At 45.2% G+C, this 24,236-nt stretch overlaps 1 protein-coding gene across 1 annotated transcript in view; it reads right to left on the reverse strand.

The window, feature by feature from the left end:
• Positions 1-24,236, reverse strand: part of NCAN (neurocan) — a 107,304-nt gene that overhangs the window by 24,529 nt on the left and 58,539 nt on the right. Inside the window, exons 6-7 of the mRNA XM_070931820.1 lie at positions 18,424-19,401; positions 7,805-9,181 (exon numbers count right to left, since the gene is read on the reverse strand). Of these exons, the coding sequence (XP_070787921.1) occupies positions 7,805-9,181; positions 18,424-19,401 (2,355 nt within the window). The remainder of the gene's footprint in view (positions 1-7,804; positions 9,182-18,423; positions 19,402-24,236) is intronic.

Genomic DNA, 24,236 nt, shown 5'->3' on the forward strand with positions numbered 1-24,236 from the left:
AGGGAGCAGCCAGGGGTGATATTCAGCCAGGTCGGACCGGTTTGGGCAAACTGGATGCTAATTTTACATCTGGTTCGCCGAACCGGTAGTTGCAAAGACTGGCTGGCCTCGTCCACCCCACCCCTCCCCTCCTGGGAGTCTCCATGCGGCCGTTTTGGATGCCAGGTAAGTGCAGCGCCCACGTGGAGGCTCTGGGAGGGTGAAAAACAGGCCTTCCAGAAGTTCCAGAAGTCCGAAAATGGGTTGTTTCCGGCCTCCAGTGCCCGGGGAAGGCCGTTTTTGCTCAAGGAAAGCCTCCGGAGCCTGGGGAGGACGAAAACGCTCCCCTCTCCCCCCTGCCATGGTACAGGAGGCCGAGTAGGCCACGCCCCCATGGCCACGCCCACCCAGCAACCAGGCAGAGAACCGGTTGCAAAAAATGTTCAATCCCACCCCTGGGAGCAGCTATGCTAGGAGGCCAAATGAAGGAGGACCCAGTTGTGGGGGCAATAAGCTGACTTTGTATAAATATACAAAAGGATGAAGGCTATTGCTTAGCACATTGTAAGTCGCCCTGAGTCTCCGGAGAAGGGCGGCATATAAATCAAATTAAAAAAAAAAAAAAAAAAAGGAGATGCTTCAGGGGCTGGGCCGAGGCTGGCGTTGAATTGCACTCAATTGCTTGTTTCCCTCTTGCCTACTTGACATAGAATAACTGTTCCAGCCCTCTGACCCAGATTGGCACCTCTCTGCCCCCCTACCTCTACTGGATTCCCATTATATCTAGGCAAGCACTTTGCTCTGATGAGTGACATTGCGGCTGAGTGGGTTGCTTTGCCCTGCCTCAATTGGCCCTCTCTTGCTCAAAGGCCTTTTTTGATTTTTTTGCAAATGCTGGTGGAGCAAACAACGTGAGCTCAAGTGCTCTGCTGTATGTGCCAGTGTGTCCCCTCTTTGCCTCAATGAAAAGCACAACATTGCTTCCACCGTGTCAAGTGGTCTTTCACAAGCCCAATTTCCACCGCAATGCACTGTGAAACGGCCATGGCATCGGTTTGGAGAGTCAATTCCAGGTGGTCACCCTGGAATTCGTTACAGATTGTCCTCAATTTACCACTACAGATTATCTGATTAACAGAATTAGAAGGGTTCTTGTAGGTCATCTAGTCCACCCCCCACCCCCGGCCAAACCGTCCCGACAAATTGCAGTCCAATCTCCCCTTGAAAGCCTCCAGTGATGAAGCTCCCACAACTTCCGAAGGCAACTTCTGTTCCATGGGTTGATTGTTCTCACTGTCAGGAAATTTCTCCTTATTTCTAGGTTGAATCTCTCCTTGATACGATTCCATCCATTATTCCTTGTCTGGCCTTTGGGTGCCTTGGAAAATAGGTTGACCCCCTTCCTCTCTGTGGTAGCCCGTCAAATATTGGAACACTGCTATCCTGTCTCCCCTGGTCCTTCTCTTCACTAGACTAGCCATGCCCAGTTACTGCAACCGTTCATCGTATGTTTTAGCCTCCAGTCCCCTCATCATCCTGGTTGCTCTTCTCTGCACTTTTTCTAGAGTCTCAACATCTTTTTTATAGTGTGGTGACCAAAACTGGATGCAGTACTCTAGGTGTGGTCTTACTAAGGCTTTATAGAGTGGTATTAGTGCCTCAGTTGATCTTGATTGTATCCCTCTTTTAATGCAATTTAGGATTGCATTGGCTTTTTTGGATGCTGTTGGCTCATATTTAATTGGTTGTCCACTAAGACTCCAAGATCCGTCTCACAGTTATTACAATGGAGACCAGAATTGCCGTTGCTAAGCAAGGCAGTTACGTGAGTTGCAAGCCCGATCTTTATTACTTTTTTGTCTTGGTTTTGTTAATTGTTAATTGTTAAGAAAATCATAGGTCTCTATGGAGATTCCCAGTCATCCAGTTCATAGTTGTCCCAAAGGTGCTTTTTCTAGAGGCAACTGGACTTTCTGGTTTTTCTTTGAAGACGTTTTGCTTCTCATCCAAGAAGCTTCTTCAGCTCTGTGAATCCAAGAACTGAAGAAGCTTCTTGGATGAGAAACGAAACGTCTTCAAAGAAAAAACAGAAAGTCCAGTTGCCTCTAGAAAAAGCACCTTTGGGACAAAATCACAGTTCACTAAGTGAATCTGGCTTCTCTTAATGATTTTGGAAGCTGGCTGGGAAGTCCCAAATGGCAGTCAGATGAACATGGGATGGTGCAATTGTCATAAATACATACTGATTGCCAAGAGCCCAAATTCTAATCACATGACTGCGGAATGCCACTATGGTTGAAAGTTGAGGTCACTTTTTTCAGTGCCATTGTATCTCCGAGCAGTCACTAAAGAAATGATAGTAAATTGAGGATTACCTGTACTGGGATCTTTTAAAGCAATTGCAGTTGTGTGACCAGAGAGTGAATTATGGCACTGTGTTTGCCAGAGAAAGGATAGAAGGGAGGAATCTCATGGAAATAGATCTCCCTGTTTCAAGTAACAGGTCATAAGAACATAAGAAGGAATCTGGAACTACCGTGTTTTCCCGAAAATAAGACCCTGTCTTATATTTTTTTGAACCCCGAAATAAGAGCTTGGTCTTATTTTTGGGGAGGTCTTATTATTTTGGGGCACATGGAGCAAGATGGGGCTCCTCTTGCCATCTTACCTGATTTCTAGCTCTGCGTTTGAATATTTTTGGGGAGGGCTTATTTTCGGGGGGAGGCTTATTTTAGCGCATGCGCTCAAAAGCCCAATTGGGCTTATTATCAGGGTTGTCTTATTTTCGGGGAAACAGAGTAGATCAGACCAAGGATCCACCCACTTTGGCATTTGGCATCTCATAAGGATCACCAGATGTATCTCAAGTACAGGTAGTCCTCAACTTACAACAGTTTGTTTTGTGACTTTTCAATAGCAATAGCACTTAGACTTATATACCGCTTCACAGTGCTGTTACAGCCCTCTGCAAGTGGTTTACAAAGTCAGCCTATTGCCCCCAACAATTTGGGTCCTCATTTTACCCACCATGGAAGGCTGAGTCAACCAGTTACAACATCACTGAAAAAAGTGACTTATGACTGTTTTTTACACTTACAACTGTGGCAGCATCTCCATGGTCATGTGATCAAAAATCAGATGCTTGGCGACTGATGGGCTCACCCGCTGTTTTAGGCGGCCCGGATTTGAACAGCTCACAACCCGGTAGTGGCCCATGGCCTGGGGACCTCTGCTCTACCATGTTTCTCAAAAAATAAGACCCTGTCTTATATTTTTTTGAACCTCAAAATAAGCGCTTGGCCTTATTTTCGGAGAGGTCTTATTATTTTGGGGCGCGTGGAGCAAGATGGGGCTCCTCTTGCTGTCTTACCTGATTTTCAGCACTGTCTCCCTAACTCTAACCAGAAGAAATTTATTTATTTAATTTTATTTTATTATTCATATTTCTATGCCGCCCACTCTCTGAGGACTCTGGGCAGCTTACATCAAAGACAGTATACTAAATAGCATATTGCCCCCAACAATCTGGGTCCTCATTTTACCCACCTTGGAAGGATGGAAGGCTGAGTCAACCTTGATTTGATCCACTGATCTGCTGAACTCGTAGTCAGCTGAAGTAGCTGCAATACTGCACTCTAACCACTGTGCCACCTCGCAGTGGCGCAGTGGTTAGAATGCAGGGGACTGGCGGGGACTGGCTGTGCATGCATTTAAATATTTTTTGGGAGGGCTTATTTTTTGGGGGGGGCTTACTTTCAGGGGGGCTTATTTGAGCGCATCAAAAGCCCGATTGGGCTTATTATCAGGGGAGGTCTTATTTTCGGGGAAACAGGATAGTACTTTAACCATTGCACCAAATTCTAGGTTTTTCCTAGAATTTGCAGGACTAGAACTCACAGCCTCCCAGTTTCTAGCCTTGTGCCTTAGCCACTGGATCCAACTGGCTGTGCAGTATCTTCTTTCAGCATCGCACACAGTTGTGGAAATCCAGTGGAAAAAAAAATTCCTTTTAGTTAAAGTCTTCCAGGCAGGGGCTCGATGGGGCTACGTCTGCCCTGATTCACATTTTGCCCTTCCAGTCTTAATCCCTCCAGAGTCGTACAACTTCTGGGCAGAAGCTGTGTCGTAATTCCTGATGCACCAGCAAGAGGCAGGTTATTCAGGGCTGGGGAGATCATTTTATGCAGATTCAAAGGTGCTTTACTATTTCCCTGAAGCAGGTCATTCCATCCTAACAATCTAGGGCAGACAGGGGCATTTTACAGATCGTGGGCCACAACCCACAGGCTGTTCCTATCGCTGCCTGTGGCAGCGTCGGTGTCGGCAGAATGGCAGAGTTGGCAGGCGGCGGAGTGGTGTCATCAAGGGTGGGGGGTAGCTCTCCACAACACTCCCAGTTTCTCATGTGGCCCATTGAGGATATTAATTGCTCACCCCCGATCTAGGGAGTAAAGCATAAATTCTTACTTTTGCAATGCAGTCTTAACGTTCCTATCGAAGTTAAGTATGTAATCATTGCTCTCATGACACATGGATTTTGCAATACAGGTAGTCCTCGACTTACAACAGTTTTTTTAGTGACCATTCGACAGCACTGAAAAAAATGGACCGATGGCCATGATGACTTATGACCGTTTTCCACACTTACGACCACTGCAGCGTCCCCATAGTCACGTGATCAAAATCCAGACGCTCGGCAACTGACCCGTATTTATAACGACTGGGGTGATCCCCTTTTGCGACCTTCCTACAAGCCAAGTCAAGGGGGAAGCCAGATTCGCTTTACAAAACAGGTTACTAACCTAACAACTGGTGTGATTCACTTAACCACCGTGGCAAGAAAGATGGTAAAATGGGACAAAACTCACTTCATAAATGCCTCACATAGCAATAGAAATCTTGGACTCAATTGTGGTCGTAAGTCAAGGACTACCAGGACTCCCAGCTCTGTGGTCCAAAGGAAGAAATACAGGGGAATTTTGGGGTCTCTGGGGGGGGGTAAGGAAACTGTGGGGAAGCATTTTGTATATTTAGCTGGGGGTGGGGCAGCGGTGAAACGCAGCCGGATCTATCTGGCTCGCGTGAGGCGGTAGAGCTGGCAGTGGAAGGCTCCGCCCACCCGCCGGGACATCATCACCAGTGGTGGGTTGCCCCCGATTCAGACCGGTTCACAAGAACCGGTAATAAAACTGGCGGGAGGCTTCGCCCACCGACCCGGACGTCATCAGGAAATTTCTGCGCATGCACAGAAGTGCGTGCGTGAGCAAAATGAGCGAACGTGTGCAGTCCCATTGCAAACTGGTAGTAAAGATAAATAGAATCCACCCCTGGTCATCACGACCCGTTTTTGACCCTCTGCGCATGTGCAGAAGAGGCACGCGCACTCACATTTCCGATCCAGTAGCGAAGGTAAGTGCATTTTACCCCTGGGGTGGGGGAATCTATGGAACCGTGTTAGGCATCTGGGCTGCGTGAGGAGGACATGCTCTGCTTTGTAACCACATTAGGAACAAGAGAACAAATCCAGTTAATCAATACCCCGAATGTATTTTCCGCGAAAGTGCATTACAACGAGCTTTGCAAAATACAAGTTAGTGCCTTTAGGATGGTTGTGTCAAAAGCCCCGTTTCGAATCGTCATGAGTGACAGTCCCAAGGGTTTAGCTGTTCGAAGCCTTTGTAGTTAGAGGGGGGAAAAAAAGTGACATCCAAAAAATGCTTTTGGGGGAACAGGATTCAGTTAGCTGCAATTGTTGCTTGACACAGTGGGGAGCCTTGAATAGCGCAGCCCTTCCAAGCGAAGCACACATTATGCCAACTGCCAATTTTTTCTCCCCTCTCCGGCTCTGGAAAGGAAGGGAAGTCCCCCTGTTCCTTCCTGCAGCTGGAGAAGACGTTGCAACTCAACTTGCAACCATTCGTTTGGTCACTGTTCAGGGTTACAACAGCACCGAAAAAAGTGATTTATGACCTCTACTCATAGTTACTACCATTGCAGCAACTCCATGGTCACATGTTCAAAATTGAGGACTCTTAGCAACCATGCGGTTGCTCAGTGGCAAAGTCGCTGAGCTTGTTGATCGAAAGGTCAGCAGTTTAGCGGTTCGAATCCCGAGTGCCGCGTAACGGGGTGAGCTCCCGTTACTTGTCCCAGCTTCTGCCAACCTAGCAGTTTGAAAGCAGGTAAAAAATGCAAGTAGAAAAATAGGGGCCACCTTTGGTGGGAAGGTAACAGCGTTCTGTGCGCCTTTGGCATTTAGTCATGCCGGCCACATGACCACGGAGACGTCTTCGGACAGCGCTGGCTCTTTGGCTTTGAAACGGAGATAAGCACCGCCCCCTAGAGTCAGGAACGACCAGCACATAGGTGCGAGGGGAGCCTTTACCTTTACCTTTACCTAGCAACCATGTATTTTCGATAATTGCAGCATCCTGGGGTCACATGATCACATTTTACAATGGTTTTGCCAAAAACTGGCGTTTACTTCCATTTTTTTGGCAGAACTGTACTCATAGCGAATCATTGGTTCACTTAACAATCGCAGTGTTCACTTAACAACAACAGCTGCTTTACTATCGTAGTGGCTGCTTAATAACTGCTGTGAAAACGGTTGTAAATTTTACAACCATCAGGACTTACGGCTGTGATGGACAGGCTCCGTTACAGTCGACAGCCGAGGAATTTAGTCTTTGGAATTCTTGTTCAAAAGGATCACATAACAGGGATCAGAAAAGACCCCTGCTTGCCTAAGATCAGAGCGTGGTAAGTTGTATCTGTGATCTATCTACTAGGATCACCAGGTATCTCAAGGGCTTAGTGGCAGGACATTAGCTTTGCATGCTAATCAGTCCCATCCTGAACTTCACCAATTTAAAATAACAGAAACAATCCAAGACCATTCTTGTAAAAGTACCTCCGTTCCTGAATTCAGGTATTCTCCTGACCTTGGGTGGGCCTTCAACCTCCAGAATCTCAGTAGCTAGCTAGCATGGCTGTGGCTGGGATTTTTGTGAGTTGAAGTCTATTCATTTTTTTCTCACCTCAAGCACAAAGTCCAGAAGTGGTTTCCAAGTGAAGTAAAAACAAAGTTACTGTATTTTTCGGACTATAAAATGTACCTGACTACAAGACACATCTAAATTTAGAAGAGGAAAACAACAAAAAAAGATTTTGGCTTTCCTTTTTTTGGCCCTTTTCCAGCCCTTTTCCGGCCTGTTTTCGGGGCTTTTTTCAGCCCATTTTTTCCAAAAAAAAAAAAAAAAAAAAAAGGGCTGAAAAAAGTCCCAAAACAGGCCAAAAAAAAGCCTCAAAAATAGGCCAAAAAGCCTCAAAATTGGGCTGAAAAAAGCCCCGAAAACGGGCCAAAAAGCCTAAAAAATGGGCCAAAAAGCCTAGAAAACAGCCCCCCAAAAACCTCAAAAATGGGCCAAAAACAGGCCTAAAAAGGCCCAAAAATGGGCATGTGGAGGCCAAAAAATGGCCGGCAGATAGGCAGGGATTTGGCAATATTCTGCCTATAAGATGCACAGACATTTTCACCCCCTTTTGGGAGACAAAAAAGTGTGTCTTATAGTCCAAAAAATACAGTAACTATACTCTTTTCTTTGATTAGGGCAGTCAATTTAGTCATCTCTGTTAATTCAAAAAATGAAACTTTGATTTTGAATGAAACCCTTCCTATGGCTATGTAAGGATGGGGGGATCTCCTAAGAACTTGTATACCCGAAGGAGCAGAGCTGATGTATGTCTGGTGGCCTATCTGTCTTCACATCACATCTTCTTCCCACCCCACAAAGAGACTGTACAAAGGGGGTGGGATTCTTACCAAGCAAGGTGTCATTCATCTCCTGGGCCCACACCAGACGGGGGATTCCTTTGAGTGCTGGTGCATCTTCTTTCTCTTCTCCGCTCCCACTGTCGCTCTCCATTGGGAGAAAGTCTCCAGGGACAGAGGGGATGTACCCTTCCTGGTCCATCTTGGCTTCCACCTCTCTCTCGGTGGGATAGATGGAAGGTTGTGAGCTTGGAACCACAAGCGAGTTATCAAAGGCAGCTGGCTGCGGTATGTGTATAAACTCTGAGGTGCCGTGGAGTATGAATGGAGTCCTCATCTCAGGCAAACTCACGGCTGTGGTCTCCTCTCCATCCTTGGCCTCATCTGGAAGGGATTGAGCAGAAGAAAAGAAGACGGTGTGATTGTGAGCAGGAGGTCCTGCAGTGGCACCATCTGGCCAATGGTAGTCACCATTGTCTTCCTCCGAGCTTTCGTGGTGACTTTGCTCGATCGTGCTGGATTCAAGGTGGTTCTCCCTGCTTTGAGTAGCCTGTTCCCAGCTACCTTGTGCCTCAGAAAGATCTAGGACTTCAGTGAAAGTGGAACCATCTGGAGGCCCCAGGATTGCTTTGTTTGTTCTGGTGGTCTCCATACTATCTTGATTGTCGTGGTCCACCAACCATGCCTCAGTTTTCTCAGGGAGGAATTGAGCTTCCTGCAAATACACAGTTCCTGGTGTTGGGGTGATGATGTCTTTTGGGGAGAGTGTCACAGCTTCTTGTCCCCTCAGTTCAGATGCTTCTTCTGAATGTTGGCTGCCCTGTTTCAAGACGGGGTCTTTTCCCGCAATATTGAGGAGGCTCATTGTTTCCTCTTGGTTAACAAAATGCAGAGTTTCTGGCTCCGTTTCTCCTTCGGCATCCTCTGGAAAGTTTTGGTGGCCCTCAAAAACAGGTCCTGGAAGCTCTTCGCCAAACCTCATGGTTTTGACGTGGCTTTCTCGGGAGCTGTAATCGTATTCTCCACTTGACTCATCAATGTGTGGCTTGTTCCTCCGGTGGTCAGAGGACAGAAGGGATTCTGCTGGAGTAACCACCTGTCCATGGCCAGAAAAGTCATCTTCACGGTCTCCAGCTTGGGTCACCCCTTGAAGATAGTCGCTTCGCATGCTGGTCCCCACAGAAGCAACTTCAGGATCGTATCCTGTAGTCACAGCAATTTTCTGCAGATCAAGTAGAACATTAGCCGAGACCGGCAATGATATGGGAACGTACTCATTGTATACATCCTTCTCCTGGTTTCTTGGCCCAGAAATGGTCCAATATCCTTGCTTGGTTCTTTCAGAGCTTGCGTTTTCCAAAGAATGAGGTGTTGATGCAGGAGAAAATGTGGTTTCCTTGGCGCCTCGATTCTCAAGTAACGGTAACCCTGGGGAGATATGCACAAGATTAAAACATATGCATATATTAGGAGTGTACAGTGCTTCCAATTTAATTCTCAAAAATTGTTTCAGAACATGCAGGGGTGTGAATACAGCATCTGTCACTAACTTCTTAAAGTAGCCCTGTCTTTTCCTGGAATCACACACCCAGGACAGCTTCAAATCTTAGGACAAGATGCAGCTGCTTTAAAGAGTTGCAGACAGATGTTGGGTTCATATCCCCATTTATAGACCCTTCGCATCCTGGACATAAATTGTTTCAACTCCTACCCTCAAAACGACGCTATAGAGCATTGCACACCAAAACAACTAGACACAAAAACAGTTTTTTCACGAACGCCATCGCTCTGTTAAACAAATAATTCCCTCAACACTGTCAAACTATTCACTAAGGCTGCATTACTATTACTATTTGTCTTCTCATCGTTCCTATCACCCATCTCCTCCCACTTATGACTGCAACTTTGTTGCTTGTATCCTTATGATTTATATTGATTGTTTCCTAGTATGATTTGATTGCTTATTTGTATTCTATGACTATCATTAAGTGTTGTACCTTATGATTCTTGATGAATGTATCTTGTCTTTTTATGTACACTGAGAGCATATGCACCAAGACAAATCCCTTGTGTGTCCAATCACACTTGGCCAATAAAGAATCATGTTCTGTTCTGTTCTATTCTACTGTGTTTCCCTGAAAATATAGACCCTGTCTTATATTTTTTTGAACCCTGAAATAAGTGCTTGGCCTTATTGCCATGCGCTCAAAAGCCCGATTGGGCTTATTATTAGGGGATGTCTTATTTTGAGGGAAACAGTATTCTCTTCTCTTCTCTTCTCTTCTCTTCTCTTCTCTTCTCTTCTCTTCTCTTCTCTTCTCTTCTCTTCTCTTCTCTCCTATCCTATCCTATCCTAAAGCACAGTTTGAAACAGAATCCAAAGTATTGCATATCCGTGATACACACAAGTGGGCTCCTATCCAGTAAAAAAAACACAGTGAAACCTCATTTTAATGTACAGGTAATCCTCGTTTAGTGACCATAATTGGGATTAGCAAAACTGGCCATTAAACAAAACGGCTGCAACTGTGCTTATCATCTTACTTCAGCCTTGCTTTGCTCTGTAAACCTGCAAAGATCATTAAATGTATGGATTGGTCATAAAGTTACTGTCAACCCTGAAGCAAACCTGGCTAGAGCGATCTTTTGCTGCTTCATAGTTGCCACAAGGCAGAAGGGAGAAAGGGAGGGGTGGGGGAAGTAGATAGCCTGGCTTGGCAGTCAAAACAAAAAGTTTCCTGTGGGAACCAAGGTCATTTCAACAGGTGGCTGACAGAGGAGGAGTGGTGGAGTAACCAAGTGACCAGCCAGCACCTCATTGGACCATGTGACTGATGACCTTGGGAAGGGGGGGAACTTTCACTTTTTAATTAGGTGCAAAACCGCGGGAACTTTTAGAGTCGGTTTTCACCAGTTGTGCTGATATGATGTATCCAATGAACCTGTTCTTTGAGGAATCTACCTGCCTCGGAGTTCTACTTTCAATGGGTGCATTACTCGGAACGCTGACAGTTACATTTTCATCACCATCATAACTGTCAATGGTCAGTAAGTGAGGCAGTTATAAAATGAGGACTATGGGTACAGTAAGGGTGAGGGGATATGATATTTCTAACTTGTAGGGCATGGTGGCCTAGCGGTTAAGATGCTGTTTTTGTCAACCGGAAGGTTGGCAGTTCGAGACCCAAGTACCGCGTGATGGAGTGAGCTTCCGTTATTTGCCCCAGCTCCTACCATCCTAGCAAAAGCATGTAAACGCAAGTAGATAAATGGGTACCATTTCAGTAGAAAGATAACAGTGTTATGTATGCACCTGTTGGCCACATGACCACAGACGCATCTTCGGACAATGCTGATTCTTCGGTTGTGAATCAGAGTTGAGCACAAACACACACACACACACACACACACACACACACAGAGTCGGACACAACTGGGCAGGGGAAACCTTTATCTTTTTATCGCTTAGAAAGGTCCATGAAATTGAAGCGAAGGGCACCATATAACATCATATAACAGTGCTCTCATCATGCAAATATAATATACCACATAGAAATTTACTCCATAGCATGCAAAGTTCATTGCTGGCTCAGGAATTCTGGGAGCTGAAGTCCACACGTCATAAATTTGCCATAGTTACCCACTATGATTGTGATGAACTTGACTTAAAGTCTGTTGAATCAAGATTTCAGACTCTATGCCACCTTCTATTAAAGTTTCTTCCCTTCCCCTCTTGCTCACTCTCCCATGGCCAGCCCATCTGTCTGGGTGTTAATAACTACAGGAAATTGGCACCTCTCCATCTGGGCCTCCGAAAGTGCCTGCGTGGAAGGGCTGCATATCATAGGCATTTGGCAACGGTTACAATGCCAAGGAGCATGTGGGAATGGTTTCTGTGGCAACTGCCTCCTTATTAGCTGCATCGCCTAGCAGCTATGGTCCTTTGAGCTAATGGGGTTCAGCAGGGGGATTCCTAAATTTCTAAGGTTCTTAATCTCCCTGGGAGGGTTAGAGTCTGGGGTTGAGAGTGGGGGGAGAGAAGGAGGGCCAGGATAAGCAGAGCAAGATGAAGAGTCTGTAGGAACACCCTTGAATGTTGTGGAGTTTGTAGCGATGAGAGAGAGAGAGAGAGAGAAAGAGAAAGAAAGAAAAGAAAGAAAGAGAGAGAGAGGAAGGAAGGAAGGAAGGAAGGAAGGAAGGAAGGAAGGAAGGGAGGGAGGACAGATTCTATAGCAATTAAAGAATTGGCTTTCAGTATTTATATATCTACCTATTAATTGCTCTCTAATTTCTTCTCTGTACGTGTCTGTGTCTATGTCTATGATAGGTTTGCCTAGCTATTTACTTCTCTATGGTTGTCTACCTCTCATGCTTCTTTCCTTTCCTTTCCTTTCCTTTCCTTTCCTTTCCTTTCCTTTCCTTTCCTTTCCTTTCCTTTCCTTTCCTTTCCTTTTTCTCTTTTCTTTTCCTCTCCTCTACATCCTTCCTTCCTTCCTTCCTTCCTTCCTTCCTTCCTTCCTTCCTTCCTTCCTTCCTTCCTTCCTCTCCCTTTTCCTCCCTTTCTCTCACTCCCATGAACAATGTATTCCCCTCAGTCCAGAATACTTAGTCAGTTTCAGCACATGCTTTTTGTTTAAAATTCAGAAAGATTCTGGTCAAGACTCTGTCTGTCTACAAGACAAAACAGCCCGACTTTTTTTTGGCAGGATTACTGGATGGGTCTTTTGTTAAGAGAAGCCCATGTCAGAGCACAGCGAGGAGGGCTTTTTCTACAGAAGGATCGTGACTCTGAAATGCCTTCCAAATGTGTCAAGATATCAAAGCTGTGCCTTTTTATACACCAGCATGAAAAGCATCTGTGCGCGTTATCGTTGGCTTTTCCTACGTTCCAGCAAGCAAAAATTTGTCTTTATCCTTTTCATTTAGGGATTTATACTTTATTATTTCATACCGTTCATGGCACCTGATCCCTGTACACTATTTTGAGCTCCCACTGGAATGAGGGATGAAGCATTAATGGCCATAAATACATCACTTTTTCCAGGGGCCGTAAGAATGCAAAAAAATATAGCCAGATTAATAAAAAAAACAACAACAACAAAAAAGAAACAATAATCATTCCATCTGGTTCTTTTTCCAAAATGCCCACAACAGGGCATGGTTGTCTGCCCAAGTTCCTGAACGGGATGACTCAAAATATTTGGACATTCACACTGTCAGTGTTTATTTAAAAAAATAACAACAACAGAAATCTCCCCAAGGACACTATTAACAGGATCAAGAGAACTCAAAAGATTTGCAGAGAGATAAATATCTTAGGATGGTTAAACCGCCTTCTAGGTTTTTTACAGATAAAACCTCGATTGAAAACCATTCGTTTAGTGACCAAAGTTACAACGGCATTGAAAAAAGTGACATGACTGTTTTCCCACACTTACGACCGTTACAGCATCTCTGTGGGTCACATGATCAAAATTGGGATGCTTGGCAACTGACTCGAATTTATGATGGTTGTTCCTGGGGTCATGTCAGTGATGGATTGCTACCGGTTCTCCCCGGTTCTTGCGAACCGGTAGTGGAAATTTTGAGTCGTTCGGAGAACTGGTAAATACCACCTCTGCCTGGCCCCGCCCCCAATCTATTCGCTGCCTCCCGAGTCCCAGCTGATCAGCTAGAAGGAAAAAATCAGGGCTCACTTGACAAAGAAGAGGAAAAAAAAAAAACAAGTCACCGTAGCTTTAAATTGAGAAGCCAAGAAGCCTCCCAACTGATTGGCTAGAACCGATCCACTCCTTGTAAACCGCTCGGTGGTGGTAGATTGGCAATTGAGGCTAAGCTGCCTGAAAGCAGTTTCCGATGCTCTCGGTGGTGGCAGAGCGGCAAAAAACTGTTCAAACTCTTGCCGCAGCGCTTCCAAGGGCCGCCCTACAGCTGATCAGCGGTAAAAGGCAGTGTGGTGGTAGACCAGTACGCTCCAGAAACAAATGGGTAGACTGGAATGCTCCAAAAACAAATGGGTGGACCGGTACAGCTCTGCAAGCAGTTAAAAGCCTGGTAGACCAGTACCTCTGCTAAATCCTAAAGAATTGTTTGTCACATGACCATCAAACCACACCCACAAAATAAGCCACGCCCACAGAACCGGTAGTAAAAAAATTTAGAACCCACCCCTGGGTCATGTGGTTATCTTTTGAAACCTTCTGACAAAGATGGGGAAGCCAGGTTCCATGGGGAAGCCAGGTTCACTTAACTGTGTTACTAATTTAACAATTGCAGTGGTTCACTTAACAACTGTGGCAGGGAACGTCGTAAAATGGAGCAAAACTCACAACCATGGTCCCACTTAGAAACAGAAATTTTTGGGCTCCATTGTGGTCGTAAATCAAGGACTCCATGTAGAGGAGAAGTTTGGCTGAAGGGAAGGCTCCCTGGACCCTTTTCCAAGAATCCAACTTAAAGTCATCCATCTTGACGTGCGTGTGATAAACCTAATATTCTTATTGGGGTTATCAAGATATCAGCTCCAGGTTTTGATGGAAGGGAATCGAAAGCGAGAAAGCTGAAGAGTAGCACAAGTAGTTCTCAACTCACAACCTTAATGGAGCCCACCCATTACAGTTATAAAGTCGTACAGGTCGTAAAACAGATCAGTCATGTAATCAGCTCAATTTCATCTGTTTTGCAGCGGTCGTTAAGCGAATGCCACGGTTTGCTACAACAGGGATTTGTTGAAAACTCGTAGATGTTTTCAACATGTAGATGTTCAGCAAAAACATCGTAAATCATGATCATGTGAACATAGGATGCTGCAAATGGACGTAAATGCAGCCGAGGGCCATAATGCGGCCACATGACTGGGGGAGGACCATTGGTACTTTGGCTCCAGGTCATAAGTCCTCTTTCTAAGGTAGGTCATAATTTCGAATAGTTGCTAAGTGACTGATCCTAAGGGGAGGACTACATGTATACCAAAGCAGGTTAACTTTCCAGAATTCAGTTTTTTCTACCCTGATTTCTGGTCCTTTTCTCCCTCCCTTCCCCTGCCAGCTCTGGCAGCTGCCATCCCACAGCTCAGCGTTGTACCAGATGCTTATTCTTAATTTGAGCATCGGCAAACGATTCACCCAACCCTCTGTGCAGCCGTAAGTGTCAAAATTATGCACACTTGCAAAATAACTCTGTCTTCAGAGACTCCGCTCTCTCTCCTCCCTCTCTTAATTGGTGCTAACACTTTTCAGCCGAAAATTATGCCTGAGTGCATTACATCAGGTTGCAAACATGTGCTAATTGGCACCAAAGGCTACTTAAAGCTCTTTCAGGAGACACAGTTTTAAAGCCAGATTTTTGGAGCAGAGGGAAAGAGAGTTTTAAAAAATCCACACAAAATCAGCAGCCCAAAGGCAGAGTGGGCCTGAAATTGGAAGGCTAAGAGAATTCCATCTGATCCCTCAAACATAAACACAGGGATCTTCCTAATATATATATATATCTCCCATAATATATATTATAGATGCTATTAATTACATTAATAGGATTAATAGGAGTGATTCTGGGTAACTTGATATAGGAAATAGGACAGCAGAATCCTATTTCCTATATCAAGTTACCCAGAATTGCTCAATAGTGAGATGGGCGGCATACAAATTTAATAAATAAATAGCAATAGCACTTAATCTTCTCTCAAAGGTGCTTTTTCAAAAGGCAACTGGACCATCTTTCCTTGATGAAGAAGAAGACATTTCGCTTCTCATCCAGGAGGCTTCATCAGTTCATGGATGAGAAGCGAAACATCTTGCTCAAGGAAAAACATAGTCCAGTTCCCTTTTGAAAAAGCACCTTTGAGAGAATCATGACATGGATGGATGACTGAGAATCTCCACAGACACTTTAGCAATTTATATATCGCTTCACAGCCCTCTCTAAGCGGTTTACAGAGTGAGCATATTGCCCCCCCCCACAACAATCTGGGTCCTCATTTTACCGACCTCGGAAGGATGGAAGGTGGAGTCAACCTTGAGCCAGTCAGCATCGAGCTTCTGACAGTGGGCAGAGTCAGCCTGCAATACTGCATTCTAACCACTGTGCCACCACAGCTTATGTTTAATCAGGGGTGTCAAACTCAATTTCATTGCGGGTCGCATCAGGGCTGTGGTTGACCTTGGGGGGCCGGGCGGGCACAGCCAACTGGGTGGGTGTGGCCAGCTTGATACCACTCCCCAAACGGCTGACATGTTTCCTCTTTGCATCGGGTAGACCAGGCCGAAGCCACAGTGACCTAATGTTTCCTCTTCACATTGGGTAGACCGGGCCGAAGCGATGCGGGCTGGCCTCTTCCATTTTTTAGGATGGCCCCACAGGGACCCCTGAGCCTTGTGTTTGGCATCCCCGTGTTAAATATTAAGGCTGCACAACTGATAGAGGAGATTGCTTGAAAATCTTCTCGACAACCTCGTGAGGTAGAGCAGGCGAGAGATAAGATTTGCGCAGAGCTTCAGGGCCAAATGGGGATTTGAACCCAGCCAAATCAGGAAAGCAGTGATTATTTCAGAGAGGACTCTGTGGGGTAAAACTCTGAACACGGCTATCCCAGATTGCGTCAGAGTTTTCTGCAACAGGGACTAATGTAAGCAATTCATTAGCATATGGAGAGTGAGTCAATTCTTCCACACCTACCCTGGCACTCCCCATGTGTTCTCTTAACTTTAGCAATTAATGTATGTGAAAAATGTTATAAAGAAAAGAAAATTCTGCTCCTTTTATTCCCTCTCTTTTTAAATTAGATTTGGTGGCCACGGGCAATGAATGCTACAAAGCAGTAAACAAGCTGCCATTCCCTTATTATCTGGAGATGAGGTAAGACATAAAACTGAAATGCAGTGTTTGATCGAAATGCATGCACGTAGTCCTCACCTTACGACCACAAGGGAGCCCAAAATTTGTCGTTAAGTGAGAAATTTGTTAAGCGAGTTCGCTCCATTTTGCAACTTTTCCTGCCAGGTTTGTTAAGTGAATTACTGCAGTTCTTAAATTAGTAATGCAGTTATTTAAGTGAGTCTGGTTTCCTTCACTGACTTTGCTTGTCAGAAGGTTGCCAAAGGGGATCACATGACTCTAGGACACTGTGACCGTCATAAATGTGAGTCTGTTGTCAAGCATCCGAATGTAAATCATGTGACCATGGGGATGCTGCAACGGTCATAAGTGTGAAAACTATATGTCACTTTTTTCAGTGCCGTTGTAACTTTGAACAGTCACTAAATGAACTGTTGTAAGTTGAGGACTACCTGTACTTAACCAATATACTGTACCCCTTCTGTGCTACAACCAGTATTATAGGTAATCCTTGACTTATAGTCCATTCATTTAGTGAGCATTTGAAGTTACAACGGCACTGGAAAAAAATGATTTATGACCAGTCCTCACACTTAAGACTTTACAGGATACCCATAGCCACGTGATTGTGATTTGGGCACTTGGCATGCAACTCACACTTACAATCGTTGCAGCATTCTGCAATCATGTGATCACCATGACCACACTGAGTGTTTCAGTACCGGAGACAAATTCCTCGTATGTCCAGTGTTGGAATTCAGCCGGTTCGCACCTATTCGGGAGAACTGGTTGTTAACTTTCTAAGCAGTTCAGAGAACCGGTTGTTGGAAGAAATCTTATTTTGTTTTTTTCCACTCTACAGGGCTAATCCTGTAAGGAAGGCAGGAAGGAAACATTCTGGTGTTGTTTCTAGCCTAATCTTTATTGACCTGCTTACAGAAACTGCCTCCCTGGTTAACCCTTGTTACATTGTAACAGCTAAGGCGTGCGCCCATCAACGTAAGTGATGTTGAGTTGGCCACACCTACACCGTCACATGACCACCGAGCCATGCCTACCCAGCTGGTCATTAGGGCAGAGAACCGGTTGTTAAATTATTTGAATTCTACCACTGCGTATGTCTAATTGCACTCGGTCAAATAAAGTATTCAATTCCATTCAAGTTCTCCATTTGTGACCTCCTCAACAGGCTTCTGACAGGCAAAGTCAATAGGGAAGCTAGCAGGGAAGGTCACAAGTTATGGTCAGGTGATGACCATGGCAAAAAAGGTTCATAAAATGAGGTTCGTTTACATGATACCTCACTTAACATCCACACCACTTAATGATGAATGTTCCGATCCTAATTGGGGTTATAAGTCGAGGACTTCTTGTCGTGTACCAAGTCTAGCTATTGTAATACTGTCCCGCAATAATCCTGATTTGGTATCCCTTCACAGTACTGTGGGATATGAACAGCAATAGCAATAGCACTCAGACTTATATACCGCTTCACAGTATAGTATACAGTATTGTACACAGTACAGCTCTCTCTAAGCGGTTTACAGAGTCAGCCTATTGCCCTCAACAATTTGGATCCTCATTTTACCCATCTCGGAAGGATGGAAGGCTGAGTCAACCTTGAACTGGTGAGAATCGAACTCCTGGCACTAGGCAGTGACTCAGTCCGCAATACCGCATTCTAACTGCTGCGCCACCACAGCTCTGGAAATGGGATCTAAGCCCAGCCACTCCCATTAGAAAAGATCCTTCTTCTTAAGGTGCTTCCACAATTTACAGGCTCCCTACGCTCAATGGAAGGATGTTTCCAGCAGAAACCAAATTCCAAATCAACTTACTGTTTCCGTCAACTTCGTTGGACAGCGAGTAGCTTATATCTCCCTCAAGAGGAGAGGCAGGGCTTGGGACCATACCAGCTGAAGTCTCAATGGCATTGTCTACCATTTCGTGCCCTGCCAAGGCCAAGACGGTCAATGTAGTGGGTAGCATCGTGCTACCCTCTGGGTTCCCATCGACAGCCAGCTCGTCTTTCCACTGTTCCTGGAAGTACTGTCCATTCAGTCCCGTGTAAAGGCTCTGATTCGATTCAGGGATGCCAGCCAAAGCTGGTGTTGCCCCAGTGGCAGCGAGGTGGCCTTTTGGAGAAGTGGGGGAAGGAATTAGGAAAGGAATTTTTGGATCCTCCTTTCGGATTTGAACTTGAGATGGTTGTGGAGAAGCAGTATCCTGCGGGAATAAACCCTCCGTGTTTCCCTGCAACCAGGTCGGAGTGACCAGATGAGGAACTGCTTCTGGTGAGATGCCATCTTCAGCGTCTCCCTCCAAAGACATCTTGTCCAACATTGAAACCACACTCAGTGACTCTTCAGTGACGTTCACCTTATCAGCATCATCAACTACAGTGAAGAGTTTGCCGTCGTGAAGAACATCTACAGAGGGTTCTGTGGAAGCCCCTCGAACTTCTCCATTTAGAAAAGAGACATTGGGTACCATGGACCTCTCTTCCACGCTTTCTCTTCCAACTGGGAAAGCCGTTACCATCTGGAGCTGCTCGTCTTCTTCCAGTAATGGCACTGCCATTTTGTGTAAGGGACCATAAAGATCCTTGGCTGATTCTTTGGAATCTGCTGACATGATCGCTTCCTCGTTTTCCCTGGGGAATAGCTCATTCTGGCTCAAATAGGACAGGTCAGAATCGTGCTCCACCAAGATGTTCTCCATTCCTGATTCGTGGCTTCCCTCTGAATATTGGTCCATGGGATGGACAGTTTCTTCTACAAAGGGTGCCCTGTCTGGTATCTTGGCCAACTGATGCCCTGCAAAGGGATACAAAAGAGAATTGTGGATTCAGGAAAAACTCAATCCCTAGGGGAAAGCCTTTTCTGAACAGATGCTTTCCAAATTGACAGAAAAACTCTAGAAAAAGTGCAGAGAAGAGCCACAAAGGTGATTAGGGGACTGGAGGCTAAAACAACATATGAGGAACAGTTGCTGGAATTGGGCATGTCTAGTTTAATTAAAAGAAGGACTAGGGGTGACATAGAGTAGAGTAGAGTAGAGTAGAGTAGAGTAGAGTAGAGTAGAGTAGAATAGAATAGAATAGAATAGAATAGAATAGAATAACAGGGTTGGAAGGGACCTTGGAGGTCTTCTAGTCCAACCCCCTGCTTAGGCAGGAGACCCTACACCACTTCAGACAAATGGTTATCCAACATCTTCTTAAAAACTTCCACTGTTGGAGCATTCACAACTTCTGCAGGCAAGTTGTTCCACTTATTAATTGTTCTAACTGTCAGGAAATTTCTCCTTAGTTCTTTTTTTTTTCATTAAAAAACCCACATTTGAAATTTAATTCTCTGAACCAAACCAAGCACAGATGTATCTGCACACAAACACACACACAGACACACATAGACCCACAACTGGCACATGGGGAGGTCTCTGCCGTTGCCTCCGCTCTGCCTGGCTGTCCTTAGTTCTAAGTTGCTTCTCTCCTTGATTACTTTCCACCCATTGCTTCTTGTCCTGCCCTCAGGTGCTTTGGAGAATAGCTTGACTCCCTCTTCTTTGTGGCAGCCCCTGAGATATTGGAACACTGCTGTCATGTCTCCCCTAGTCCTTCTCTTCATCAAACTAGACATACCCAGTTCCTGCAACCGTTCTTCATATGTTTTAGCCTCCAGTCCCCAAATCATCTTTGATACACATGATAAGAGTGTTCCAGTTGCCACAAAGAAGAGGGAGTCAAGCTATTCTCTAAAGCCCCTGAAGGCAGAACAAGAAGCAATGGGTGGAAACTAATCAAGGAGAGAACCAGCCTAGAACTGAGGAGAAATTCCTTGTCAGTGAGAACAATTAACCAGTAGAATGGCTTGCCTCCATAAATTGTGGGTGCTCCACCACCAGAGGTTTTCAAGAAGACATTGGACAATCATTTGTTTGAAATAGTACAGTGATTCCTGCTTGAGGAGGGGGTTGGACTAGAAGACCTCTAAGTTCCCTTCCAACTCTGTTATTCTGTTCACTGTGCCGGATTTCAACTCCCAGAACCTTTAGTCATGGCCGCCCTGATTGAGGTATTCTGGGGATTGAAGACCAGCCCACCTGAGGTAGAGAATTGGCAAGGGCTGTTCTAGAAAAATTAAAAGAGAGAAAAGATAGATTAAAAAAACAAATCAGCCAGCGAGGCATGCAAAGATTGGATAGAAAGCATTTATATTCAAAATAGGAAAGGGGGAGAAGGGAGGGGAGAAACATTCACTCGTGCAGCTCAGACAGATGCGTCCAGGCAATGCCTCCGGCATACTAATAGGCATTCCCTGGAGCACAGAGTGTGGGTGTGCATGTGTGAGCATTAAGAGTGAGCACAGAGAAGGCTGGCGTGGAAATATAATTAACTTAGAAACGATCTTCATCATTATTCCAGTCTATCTTGGACAAGCTGTCCCAGGAATCTTGGTCCCTTATATGTCGAAAGCACAACTTTGAACTTGAATCAGGACAGGTGGTCCTCGACTTATGATGGTCACTTAGCTACGGCTTCAACTTATGGCAGAGCTTCCCAGGGCTTCTTACAACCCAGATTCAACATTTTGAGCTCTTGGCAACCAACCTGCATTTATGGCGGTTTGCAGTGCCCCACGTTCATGTGATTGATTTATGTTTTTCGCCAGAAAATTGGCATTCTGGTTTCTGCTCCCCACCCCACCCCCCAAAAAAGAGAAAACTCATCATTTAGTGACCATTCGAAATTACAACAATACAAAAAAATAGTGAATTATGACCATTTTTCACAGTTTAGAAAAATGGTCATGTGATCAAAATTCAGGCACTTGGCAACTGACTCATATTTATGACTGTTTGCAGGTGCATCATATGATCCACCTGTTATGACTTTTTCTTCAAGCAAAGTCAATGGGGAAACCGGATTCACTTAACAACCATGTTACTAATATAACAACTGCAGTGATTCACTCAGCAACTGTGGCAAGAAAAGTCGTAAAGTGGGACAAAACTCTCTTAACAACTATATTGCCTAGTGGCAGAAATTTTGGGCTCAGTTTTGGTTGTAAGTCAGGAACTGTCTTTATAGCCCTTAAAGAGGTAGTCCTCAACCTTATGACCACAACTGAGCCCAAAATGTATGTTGTTAAGTGAGACATTTGTTAAGTGAGTTTTGCCCCATTTTACGACATTTCTTGCCCAAGTTGTTAAGTGAATCACTGCAGTTGATAAATTAGTAACCAGGTTGTTAAGTGAATTTGGTTTCCCCATTGACTTTGCTTATCAGAAGGTCGCAAAAGAGGGAATCACATGATCCTGGATCGCTGCAGCCGTCGTAAGTATGAACCAGTTGGCAAGCATCTGAATTTTGATCATATGACGATGAGGATGCTTCAAAGGTCGTAACTGTGAAAAATGATCGCAAGCCAATTTTTTTCAGTGCCATTGTAACTTCGAACGGTCACTAAATGAACTGTTGTAAGTCGAGGACTCCCTGTATTCTTCTCCCACCATTATTTTACCATCTTTTTGAGCTCAGAGAGATGGGGAAGGGAATGGTTAAGTGTACTCTAATAGGTGAACTCAGGGGTGGGCTTCAAAAATTTTAGCAAGAGGTTCTCTGCCCGGTTGCTGGGTGCGTGGCCATGGTGGGCATGGCCTAGTCTGCCTCCTGCACCTTGGCAGGGGAGTGTTTTTGCCCTCCCCAGGCTCCGGAGGCTTTTGTCAAGCCTCCGGGAGGGCGAAAACGGCCTTCCCAGGCTCCGGAGGCCCTCTGGAGGCCAGAAACGGGCCCGTTTCCAGCCTTCCCGAACTTCCACTAGGCCCGTTTTTCACTCTCCCTGAGCCTCCACGCCAGTGGTGAGTTGTCCCCGGTTCAGACAGTAGTAAAACCGGCGGGAGGCTCCGCCCACTGACCCGGACATCATCATAGGTGATCTGCGCATGCGTGCGATGCAAACCGGTAGTAAAGGTAGGTAGAACCCACCCCTGCTCTGCGTGCATCCTGCACTTACCTGCATCCAAAACAGGCTGTGTAGGGACTCCTGGGAGGGGAGAGGTAGGGTGGGCGTGGCCAGCCAGGAATGGGATTTTGGGGTTCTCCGAACTGCACAGAATCTTAGCTAGAGGTTCTCCCGAACCATGGGTGAAATGCTCCCAATTCAGACTGGATCACCCGATCCGGTAGCGATGGTGGCGGGTGGTTCGGAGAACCAGTAGCAAAAATCCCTGCCCTCCCCATGCTCAGCTGAGCCGTGCGATCATCAGAGGCTTTTTTTTTTTTTTTAAAGCCTCTGATGATCGTGCGGCTCAGCTGGGATTGTCAGAGCCCTTTAAAAGCATTTTTTAGAATGCTTTTTGTAGAAAAAATGCTTTTAAAAGTTAAAAAAAAAAAAGTTGGCCACGCCCACCCAGTCACATTACCCCCCCCAAGCCACCCCCACAGAACCGGTAGTAACAAATTTTACATATCACCACTGTCCCAAACCCCTGCGAACCCCCAGCAGCCCACCCCTTTGTGAACTCCACAATGCCTCGGTTTGTATGACATATTAAGCAGGCGTGTTAAACAACCCCATCTGGACCAACATGCTAAGCTTGATGAGTTTCAACAGAGCCTGCTGGTTAGTTTATGCTTCAATGTATACATGAGCCGAGAAAATGAGAATGCAGTAACTAACTTAAACATATTCAGTGAGCACAGTTGGGGATAGAAAACAGTCCAAAGTGGATGACACACTTCAATGGGTCTTTATCGGGAGGATTAGCATATTGGGGTTCTGCGGGGGGTTGATTTAGCTTCAAACAGACCCTGGGATGCTGCAATCGTCATAAATACATGCATGTTTTTTTTTTTACCAAGAGTCCAAAATTATCATGTGGCCTTAGGGATGCTGCGATGTTGTAAATGCAAGAGCCGGTTATAAGTCACTTTTTTCAGGGCCATTGGAACTTAGAATGGTCACAAAATAAAAAGTTGTTAGTCAAGAACTATCTGTATTATTTCTATGGCTGTGGGCTTTTTGCAGAACACAGAATAACAGAGTTGGAAGGGACCTTAGAGGTCTTCTAGTCCAACCCTCTTCTCAAGCAAGAAACTCTATACCGTTTCAGGCAAACGAGTATCCAATCTCTTTTTAAAAACCTCCAGTGATGGAGCACACACAACGTCTGGAGGCATGTTGTTCCACTGGTTAATTGTTCTGTCAGGAAATTTCTCCTTAGTTCTAGGTTGCTTCTCTCCTGGATTAGTTTCCATCCATTGCTTCTTGTCCTGCCCTCAGGTGCTTTGGAGAATAGTTTGACTCCCTCTTCTTTGTGGCAGCCCCTGAGATATTGGAACACTGCTGTCATGTCTCCCCTAGTCCTTCTTTTCATTAAACTAGACATACCCAGTTCCTGCAACCGTTCTTCATATGTTTTAGCCTCCAGTCCCCTAATCATCTTTGATACACATGATAAGAGTGTTCCAGTTGCCACAAAGAAGAGTGTTAATGGTTGCCACAAAGAAGAGGGAGTCAAGCTATTCTTCAAAGCACCTGAAGGTAGAACAAGAAGCAATGGGTGGAAACTAATCAAGGAGAGAAGCAAATTAGAACTAAGGAGAAATTTCCTGACAACAATTAATCAGTGGAAGAACTTGCCTCCA

This window comes from Pituophis catenifer, unplaced genomic scaffold (assembly GCF_029215685.1).
Source record: "Pituophis catenifer annectens isolate HBS135680 unplaced genomic scaffold, rPitCat1.0.hap2 SCAF_1, whole genome shotgun sequence".
In the NCBI taxonomy this organism is placed as follows: domain Eukaryota; kingdom Metazoa; phylum Chordata; class Lepidosauria; order Squamata; family Colubridae; genus Pituophis; species Pituophis catenifer.